Source organism: Hibiscus syriacus, unplaced genomic scaffold, assembly GCF_006381635.1.
Source record: "Hibiscus syriacus cultivar Baekdansim isolate YM2019G1 unplaced genomic scaffold, ASM638163v2 tig00005929_pilon, whole genome shotgun sequence".
Classification (NCBI taxonomy): Eukaryota; Viridiplantae; Streptophyta; class Magnoliopsida; order Malvales; family Malvaceae; genus Hibiscus; species Hibiscus syriacus.
In genome coordinates this window covers 1325818-1336454 of record NW_024062071.1, presented here as the reverse complement: position 1 = coordinate 1336454, position 10637 = coordinate 1325818, and the positions used below count along the sequence as shown (strand labels likewise).

Sequence of the window (10637 nt, the reverse complement as noted above, 5' to 3'; positions counted from 1 at the left end):
TTGTTTTGTACGGGATGCTACCCATTCTTCTCGTACCCCAGCAATCTTTGTTAATTTAACTCGAAAGGGTTGAGTTTTAATTGACTTTGAATAGATTCGATTCTCCAAAGCCCCTTCGATATGTAGCAAAGTTGTGTATTCTTCAATAGTAGGGACCAAGTCCTCTTTATTGAGAGTGAAGCAATTGTACCCTGGATTCCAGAATTGAATTAGGGCTCTGAGTAATTCATCATCAACTTCGACATAGAGAAAATATGGGATGTCTCCGTAAGTATGATAAAACTGCAATTTTTTGTTTGAATCCCAACTTTCCCAAATGCTTCGCAAATCTTGCATATCATTTCTTTTTAGTGAAACTGGAGCATAACTGGCCAAGTCAGATACATAATCATCCTGCAGACTGTCTCCTTCTTGTCTTTGTAAGTCCTCAGCCCACTGTCTTACTTCTGAGTTTAGAATTACTTGATTTGAACACTTTTTATCCATAGATGAAGGCTTTCCAATGAGACAATTAACACAAGGATCAATGTCTTTTATCCTGTATGATGCTATGAAAACAGAAAAATAAAGAACACACAAAAAGAAAATAAATTAGTTTACATAATAAAGAAATTTAATAATAACATTTACATACATATTTTTTATTTAAACATGCTTTTCTAAATTTAAATAATTTAAATATACATGTAATTTAATCAGTAAAGAAAATAAATAAACAAGAAAGTTAGAATTCATTTCTCCTGTGTATACACCTATTTTAGACAAAATTTCGGCATGACTTCGGATCGGAAGAGTTTCTAAGGTTTTATATGCAGGGTTTTAGATCTAAGAATAAAGGTACCCGAATTGTCCTTGTTAGTGCCCCCTTGGGTTGCTAACCCTCAATCCTAGTCCATCACAGACTAAAATGGATCGAGTTCAATTCGAGGGGATACATTTCTCTATGTCTGACACGGAGAATAAATTCTCACGAAGACATAAAGCATATGAACCCCGAAAGTTACTTGCTAGGTCTGACACGGAGAATAAATTCTCACGAAGACGTCGCTTTCACTCCCACTTAAAAGGGACAACTCAATTATAGAGCTTTATGTTATGCAATGCAAGTGTTGTGTGTGAGGAGAAATGTTCAAACCTTTGACAGAAAAATAAATAATGAAATAAAATACTTGCAAATAAAATAAAAAATATTATGAAAACAATAAGTAAATATAAAAATTTTGAAAAGAAAGAATTAAAAATTAAATATATGAATTTTTAATTTTTAATTAATAGAGACAATTTATAATTGATTTTTAAAAGTTTGACCGGTCCCCAGCGGAGTCGCCAAGCTGTCGTAACCGGTTTTCGTCCGGGCACGAAATATTATACTTGGCGGGGAAATTGATGTGAATAAATAGTTTTGAAAATAATTTGGGAGTCGCCATCGGCCTTTTGGATCAGGTAGGTCAAATACCTAAAAATTATTTTCTTTAAAAGAGTTTTAAGAAAACATCAATTTAAAAATGAACTGATCTGCGTTTATAACCAAAAATTCGTTCTTTTTAATAATAAAAAGGGATTCGTGGTCGGTTACGTTTAGGGAAGGATTAGCACCCCTACAACGCCCAAAATTGGTACTTTTTAATTATAAATTGTCTCTATTATTAAAATTTTAAAAATAAAAAAAATATATTTAATTTATAATCCTATTATTTCAAAATTATATAAAAAATATTTATTTATAAAAATATCAGAAAAGAACTTCTAGGTGCCTTAAGACAGCTCTTTTCTTTGATATTGATAAATATTAATTTAAATAATATTGTTTAATTTTAAAATATCAGAATAGGACATCCAGTTGTATTAAGACTGTCCTTTTCTTCGATATTAAAAATAAATATTAAAAAATTTAATTACTATTTATTATATATATATTTATGAATACATAAAAATATTTAAAAATATAAAATTAAAACAATAAAAATACAACTAGAACGATATATTTAATATCAGTAAAATAAATGAAAACATTTAAAATAAATGACTAAATTATAGTAAAAAATAAAATTAAAAACCTAATTCATAATTAATCAAAATATTAGGGATTAAACATGCTATTTCTTTATTTTATTTATTTAGTGACTAAAATAAAATTATCTAAAATTCGGATATTATAATAAAATAAATTAAAAATATAAACTAGGGATTAGAATATTATTTATTAAAATTAAGGGATTAATTCAGTTATTTATCCTAAATATATTATTTTAATAAAAAGGACTAAAATAAATAAAATTAAAATTTCGAGATCAAATTAAAAGTATTATGAATTCGATTTAATGACTAAAATGTAAAGTCTACAAGTTCGGAGGACTGCGGAAAGGATTTAACTATTTTTTAATTACACGCATAGTCCTTCCCGAAACGACGTCGTTCGGGAAGGACTATATAAAGTCCAAAACGGCTGGCCCGAAGGGCCAGCCTTCATTTCTCCTTCTCCTCTCTCTCTCTTCTCTGAGAGAAAAAAATTTTCTCTCGCTTCTCTCTAAAATAGAGAGAAGCCAGACGGCCGGCCTCCGTCTGCCGGTGTTCGTCCGCCGCCGGCCACCGTCTTCGGTGGCCGGAATAATTGTTTTGGTGAAACGTAGATCGGACCGTCCTAATGACGGTTCCGATGATCTTTTCCTTTAAACGGCTCCCGATCGGAGCAAATCTAAAAAAATATACCTTCGGTTTTTCGAAGGTTTTGGTGAGATCCGGTGGTCGGCTTCCTCGATAAGTTTCTCTTCTTCCTTTTTCTTTCTTTTCTGTTTCTTTGCTGCGTTTGTTGTTGAGATCGTTGGTAGTATTTGATTTCTCTGTGTTTTTCTTCTTTCTGTGTATTTTCTGTCTCTCTTTGTCTCTGTCTCTGTTGTGGTTTTTTTTCTTCTCTTGTTCTTCTCTCTGTCTTCTTCTTTGCAGGTTGGGTGATGGCTTTATAGCCATCACCGATGCTCATCTCGGACCGGTTCGAAGGATAGAGTTCGGTGAGTCACCGGACTTCCAGTGGTGACTCACCATTTGGGAAATACGTGTGCGGCTACGGCCGACCTTCTGGTGCCTTCGGTTGGGACGTGGCAGCGGTGGAGGCAGAGGCGGCTGGAGACAGAGGCGGCTAGGGATTAGGGTTAGGAAACCCTAACTGAAACCCTAAATGTTTAGGGTTTCGATTTGGGTTTTGGGTCGGTTAACTGGGCTTGTAATTTAATATTATTTATATATGTATTTAATATATTTAATAATAATAATAATAATAATAATAATAATAATATTTATAATAATAATAATAATAATATTTATAATATGGGTAAAAAATTAGTATCTTCACTGACCATATCCCATTTGCTCCCTTGTTCCTTTTTTCTTTTTTGATCATTAAGTTTATAGAAATGATACAGGCGGTGGTGATCCAGACAGGAGTAAACTTGGCCGAGATCTGAATGATCTGACAGGAGAAGGAAATATTGAGAGCATGCTTTCAATTGAAATGGGCCTAAGGGAATTAGCATCATTAAAAGTTGATTCTTTTTCGACTCAAGGGAATATAAAATATTAAGCTTCTTTTTGTTGCTTGGCTGTTGTGCATTGATTCTTCTATCTAAATTTATACATTGTACTATGCTTAAGATATAGATTTAGTCTTTGAACTCTAATTTGATCATTTTCAGTCTTATGTACTTTTCACAATTGGAAATTCCGTTCTTGATCCAGACATTAGTTGTTAAATTTGCTAAGTCAAATTCTACTATTTTCCTCTGTACTTTCCGTAAGTTGTAGATTTAGTCCTTGTAATTTAATAATATTGTTCCTATATTGTTTGGTTCAGGGTTGAAATTTCAAAACTAAAATTGACCAGCTTAGAGTATAAGGACCAAATTTGTAACTTATGCACAGTATAGGGGAATAACCATATAATTTGACCCTAGAAAATAGGTATAGTAATACTCCCCCCCCCCCCACCACAAACACAATTATGCATTGACATGAAGTCCATTTTATTATTACCTGTTTATTTCTTGCTCACTTTTGTAAAATGCCACTCTATGAAGTTATTTTTTATTCAAATTCATGTTGTTTTCAGGTTGAAGATGCTGTTATGCGAGCATTGGGCAGACAGAGACGGCTGAGTTTGCTTCATCTATCTGTCTCAGGTTTGATATATCTACATTACATGCAAATCCCTCCCCCCTCTTGGTCTTTGGAATTGACATAGTTGGATGACTCGATTTCTCAATATTTTTAACTATGCCTTTATTTTCAATTTTTCAAGGCAGTCCTAGATTTTATTCTCTTTACCTTCAAATTTAGTTGATGATCAGTAAAATGAAGTGAAACTAGTGTCTGTACAACTACAATCCACGTTTTCATCCCGTTCTTTTTCCTTTTTTAGGTGTCATTATATTTTACTAGCAGTTCTTTTACCTTCCAGGTTGCATCTGTTGGAAATTATATTCCGACATGACTGAAATACTATGCTCTAGTACTTATCCTTTTACTTGTTTTTGATTTTCAGATTTGAAATCACCCAGTGAACCAAAGTCGATAGATGCATTTGGTAAAAGATGCACTCTTTTTTTCCCCTGTCGTAATGCACTATCATATCTAATTACAGGCGTTCATGTTGATTTTGTGAGACCACCGGTCTCAATTGGTTTAAAAAGATTTGCTGCCTGCTTTTATCCTTTTCGATTTATTTAAATAAGGTTTCTTTTTTGCCTTCAACTGCAGAACTAAGTGAAGAGGAGGGAGAAGATGTTCTTTTCAAAGAGGTTGGTTACTTTTTTAATTCAAATATTTTACATACTGATCATAATTGAGCCGTCAAAGCAAAATATCTTTTCTCATTCTGATGGCTTTTTTCCAGTTGTCTTGGTCTCTTTGCTTTGTATTTTGTTGCTACATTATTATTAATCTACATTTATACTATATAATAAGCCCCTAATTAAGCTAGTGTTAAGGCACCAACTCAGTAGAGAATTGTCCGTCAAGCTACAGATGTAGTTTGAAGGTTATGAACGGGGTTTTTAACGAGGCCTCCCATATTTTTATCAAAAAAAAAAACTCAGTTGAGAAAAAACCTAAAAAAAAAACCTTTACCAAATGATAATAAAATATTATTATTATGATAACTTTTATTTTTTTCGTACTTTTATATAATCTAGTAAGACAAATAAAACCACATCCAAAAATCGAACCCGTGTTTCATAAAGATTTGTATACAACTGCTTTACCACTCCACCTATAATCATTTGTTAAGTACATTTTTCATAAATATACTTCATACGGATTATATTTTATGCACTAGCAGTGGAATGAAAAACTCCATAAACGGGGTTATAGTGCTACCATGTGTCCTTCAATTATAAACACATGGCAGCATTAAAACGTCGCTTGTTTACTTTTTTTTTTGTTCTGCCGATGCATAGAAAAATCACCCATAAAAACTGCCCATCAATTGCTTTTCCTTTGTCAACTTTGTTGAAACAAATTTTCATTTATCCGAGGGTAGCAGGCTCATTAAACAGCACGGCAAGTTTTAGTGTTTTGACATTGTAGTAGGTTTACCCTACAGCTTCTCTTGATGTAGAAAGCTTGATTTAGGTCACGAATACCTTTTTCTTATAGCACTTATAATTCTTTTAGGCCTGGTTGTTATATTTCTGGAGAAGAGCCAAAGTACATGGTATAGATGAGGATATTGCTGAAGACCGGCTTGGGTTTTGGATTAGCCGTAGCGGGCAGACTCCTACCTCTCACGGTGCCGTGGATGGTAAGCCCACTTATTTTGGTTATGCTTTGCAAAACGTATACATGTTAAAACTACTATTTAAAGGGTCAACTACGCATTTCATCACTTAACTTTAACCCCACTCTTGTTTTGGTCACTAAACTTTAAAAAGTTTGAATTTATTTACTGAACTTTCGAACTGATCTTGTTTTGGCCACTCGGGTGTTAAATCAGATATAGTAGGGCGATGTGGCCTGTCTTTTTCCTGTCAGGGCTGCTTTTCCTGACATGGTGTCATCTGCAGTCCATCTCATTTTTTTTTCTTTTTTATTATTTTATCTTCTTTCCCCGAAGAAGAAACTGTAAATGAAACTTTTACAGTTTCATTCTTATGCCATTTTCCGACCACTCAAGACACTAGTTAACTTGCCTCATTGTCCCTTATTTTCTTTAAAAAAAATTAAGAATTACAAATCTCAACTCTAATCCTAAAACTCGTGAAACTCAAAACTACTCAGATATACAATTTCTATCTTTCAATTAACATGAAATCAAGATATATAGCTCTATGATTGGGAAATCAGAAGGGAATCTGAAACCAATGTTTTTTTAAAAAAAAGTTTAGTGATTAGACTAAAATGTCAGCAATTCAAAAGTTCAGTGATTAGATTGAAAGGTTTTAAAGTTTAGTGACGAAAATAGAAGTGAGATTAAAGTTGAGTAATAAAATTTAATGAGGTTAAAAATCCAACCGAATTGGTTGAGCCGGTTGAGTATTCATTAATACTTGGCTAAGAACCGAAGTTCGAGTCTTACCAACTGCACTCTTCGGATTTGCCAAGAGAAAAATGGGATAAAAGAGCTGTTGATGAAAATGCCTGGATATGCTGTTTTTAAAAAGGAATGGAACGTGCCATTTCTAGCAGAAGTATCTGATTAGATTGCGTTAATTTGGCAGTTGATCGAGGTATGCTTGAGCTGCGGAAGGTGGGGATAGAGCAGCAGCTATGGGAAGCATCTCGTAAAGAGATCGACCACCCATCGATTACTGCTTTGTCAGATCACAATGCTTCGGAGAGCTCTTAGTGAAGTCTTCCCTTCTCATTTTCAAGTTTGTATATTTCTTGTTCAATTTTTATTTCATTTTTCATATCAATGTTGATTATAGTTTTCTTCTCAAACTTCACATGCTTGATATGTTGCGTTTGATGCAATTTGACGACACGATACATGATGTAATTGATGTTGATACTTGTTTGAGTCTTAAATGAAGAAGGTTCAAAGGGTAACAGTTTGGAACTTTATTTTTTTTAAAAATCAAGGGTATTCCCCTAGTTCATTTCCATTGAAATTGGCTGCAATTTGAATGTTTCGACTTGTGGAAAGTGTCTCTGCGCCTTGCATGCATTCCTTGGTGTAAATACTAAATAAACAAAATGCTCATTTTTTTAATATAAAATGTATATTTAATCCAAAGAGGCAGCAAAGCTGCAAAAACAGTTCAACACCCTAAACAAACTATAAGACCATTGACTACATCCTCCTAATAAGCTTTATCTGAACAAAATCATTAATACAATCAATAATCCTCTCCTCATTCCTATGTAAGTTCCTAAAATTCCTTCTGTTTCATTCCTCCCAAAGAAAATATATACAAGCGTTCCAATAGATCTTAAACAAGAAAGTTAAAAGAGGCCTACCACTCCAACGGGATAAAATCCATCGAATTTCCTCGTCCAGACCAACGCTATCATGATGAAATCCATTCCAAGCTAGAACTGCCCTCCAAATCTTAGCCGAAAAGGAGCAATAAAAAACAAGTGGTCCCTAGTTTACCTTTCCTCCCCACAAATTTAATCAATTGCAACCTACTTGCATAACTCAATCTTCAATTTGACCAATGCCCCAAATTCCCCCTAATAGAATCAAACAACCTATGGCAATCCTTCTCAGAAAGATGCCTAGTAACCAAGGGAATACCCAAATAGGGAACAAGCAGCTTCCAACCTTGAAACCCAACGTGCCCTTAATACACTCCAAAACATCCTCAAAAACACCAGAGGCAAAGATTTCACATTTAGCCTCATTAATTTGTAACCCCGACATTTTGTAAAATGTATCCAAAACACAATGAACACCGACAATAGACTCCAAATTACCCTTCGCAAAAACAAATAAGTTATCAGCAAAGGAAAGGTGCGTCAGCTTAATTCGCTTACATTTAGGGTCAAACTGGAAAATGTTGTGATCAGCCACCAAGTTCAACAACCGAGACAACAAATTCATGGCCAAAACAAATAGGTAGGGAGACAACGGGTCATCATGCCTAACCCCTCTCCCCCTTAAAGTAACCAACTAAGCTCCCATTAAAGGCAATAGAAAAGTATGGAGCAGCCACACATTCCTAGGTCCAACCCCGGAACTCAACAGGGAACCCCATTGCCTCAAGCACATCCAAGATGAAACTCCAACTCAAACTATCAAATGTTTTCTGCAAATCAATCCAATCTTCAACACACATCTCGGACTCAAAGTCCTCCTGCCATATCCTTTCACCATCTCTTGCGTAAGAAGTGTATTATCTACAATATCCCGCCCCTTACTCTTTTTGATTTTCTAATTTAACCCATCTACTTTTAATTCAACTAATTTAATCCGTCTACTTATCCAATTTGAAAACTAAAGTTTAAGTCAGGGATGGCTCACCCAATCCAGGGCCAGAGCATACCTAATACTCAATTAGTATTTACATAGAAATTTACAGATTGTCCATCAAGAGTGACAGTGGTAGGATTCGAACTTAGCCTTATAAGCTCAAATTTCTGAATCCCAATCACTTGTATCAACACTCATTAGCTAAAAAAGTTGAAGTTTAATTGATATCGCTTTTGATGAACTTCCATTGAATTTGAATACATAACAATTTAATATTCAAAGTTTTGATTTAAAAAAATAAAATCTAATTAATAACACATTCAAAATTAGATCAAATGTTATTGTTAATCTCTGTATTATGCGTAAATCATGAATCTGAATAATTTCATCATTATCATGAGACGAGATAATTTCTTCTAAAATTCGACCAATCTTAAAATTTAAGTATCATAAACAATAATTTTATTAAACCGAAACTAGTCAGAATATGAATTAAATTAATTTTTGTTAAATATGAAGCTTAATTCCACTGAATTTCATGAAGCAAGTATAGAGTGGTGTGTGAGCACCATAAATTTCATTAAATGCACAAACCTATCATTCTAGCAACTTGCATGCAATTGCAAAGGTTTAACGTCGGAGATGTGGATAAAACTGAAAACCCCAAATCGAAAGGTAAATATACTTTACCATATGCCCCGATGCTCACGGGTTCAGTCCATAAATATTAAAGACACTGACCGCCATGTGCTCACTGCAACTTGTTTAAGATGCTCCGTCTAGAGATAAGTAAAACTCGACTCGACCTGAAAAAAATTTCAATTTCAAATCGAGTTGTAAAATGTAACTCGAATAACTCATAATTTTTAGTAATTAGTGAATTTATTTTGAAGTTTTAGTTGAGTCATTGGACTTTGTATGATATATGCGCATCACATATGAAACAAAATTGTAGAAACATATTTGTATTGTAGAAACTCACTTAAATTGAAACCAAATAATATTATAATATTATAAGTATTCACAATTAAATTTAAACAGAAACTCGAAAAACCGACTCGACTTGACTCGAATAAAAAAAAATTTAAGTCAACTCCGAGTTGTAAAATAGAAATTGTCAACTCGAATAACTCAAAAAAAAAATTACTCAACTCGATCGAACGCTCACCCCTAACTCCATCAACCCCTCATACTACATAGATAATTTATACCAATGCATAAAAAAACATAAGTATATAATCTACTAAGTAGTTTTAGTAGTAAAAGGGAACGTTGTTCTCTTTGAAAGTTATTATTTCGAATAATTGTGTCATGTGTATATGTTTTCAATTGATTAGAAAATTCTAGTAAATACTATTTCAGAATCATTATATATATAGTGTTAAGATCCACTTACGTTATGTAAAGCTCTTTTAGTTTTAAATCTTTTTAAAATCGTTGGATAAGTGAAAATTAAATGTTGAAATTAATTCCTTTTTTTTAGTGAATAGCTTCTTATTTTTTACTATTAATCTCAACCTTTGTTACTCTTCAATTTGGTCCATCGTCTGATTTGCCTAGATTTTCCTACAGATTTAGTAGGCCCTTCACAATAAAAGCAAGGGTAAATTACTTATTTGGCACCCCATTAAGTAACTATTCACTGAAAGAAATAATGATTTGGTATTGTACTATAATAGTTTTAATCCTTAAAATTTATACATTCTATCAAATTAATATTAATTTAAAATAATTTAATAAATCTCATCGTTGTTATTCCTGGAGCTTATGTGTTCAAGCACCAACGATTGTAGCGAGATGATTGGGCGTTTATTGTCAAATGATTGAGATTATATTTAAAACAAATACTACTTGTAATCACCTTAGCTTAATACAAATAATAATTTAATAAATCTTTAATATTTAAAAAAACATAACAATTTTGTTTTCGTTTAATAATAATTTAATTATTAAATTTATTAAATTATTTTAAAATAGGACCAGTTTAATAAAATATGTACGTTTTGAGAACTAAAATTATACATTGCCAATTAAGTACTATTACCCTAGAGAAAAATTACCTGAAAATGACTGGAAACTGAGAAGGGACAGATACGAAGGTGTGAAAATGACCCAAGAAATGAAGGGTATCACGAGACACTTGGGAGCCCCTTCCATGTAAATTATTTTCTGACATCGACAAAAATAAATTTACAATTAAACATATCTTAAAATTTCTAAAATAATACATTAT

At 32.9% G+C, this 10637-nt stretch overlaps 1 protein-coding gene across 1 annotated transcript; it reads left to right on the top strand.

Annotated features, from left to right (window-relative positions):
- Positions 1 to 3394: 3394 nt before the first annotated feature.
- Positions 3395 to 7081, top strand: LOC120200253 (coiled-coil domain-containing protein SCD2-like). Its single transcript, XM_039201147.1, has 6 exons — positions 3395 to 3538; positions 4103 to 4172; positions 4535 to 4576; positions 4750 to 4790; positions 5665 to 5791; positions 6708 to 7081. Exons 1-6 carry the CDS (start codon positions 3494 to 3496, stop codon positions 6833 to 6835), a joined length of 453 nt encoding a protein of 150 aa, XP_039057078.1. The 5' UTR covers positions 3395 to 3493; the 3' UTR covers positions 6836 to 7081.
- The last annotated feature ends 3556 nt before the right edge of the window (positions 7082 to 10637 follow it).

Bases quoted from the DNA above. Each gene is read 5' to 3' on its own strand.
- LOC120200253 (XM_039201147.1), top strand. From the start codon at position 3,494: ATGCTTTCAATTGAAATGGGCCTAAGGGAATTAGCATCATTAAAA. The intron at 4,173-4,534 runs GTTTGATATATC...TTTGATTTTCAG, and splicing joins GCTTCATCTATCTGTCTCAG to ATTTGAAATCACCCAGTGAA. The intron at 5,792-6,707 runs GTAAGCCCACTT...TTAATTTGGCAG, and splicing joins CTCTCACGGTGCCGTGGATG to TTGATCGAGGTATGCTTGAG.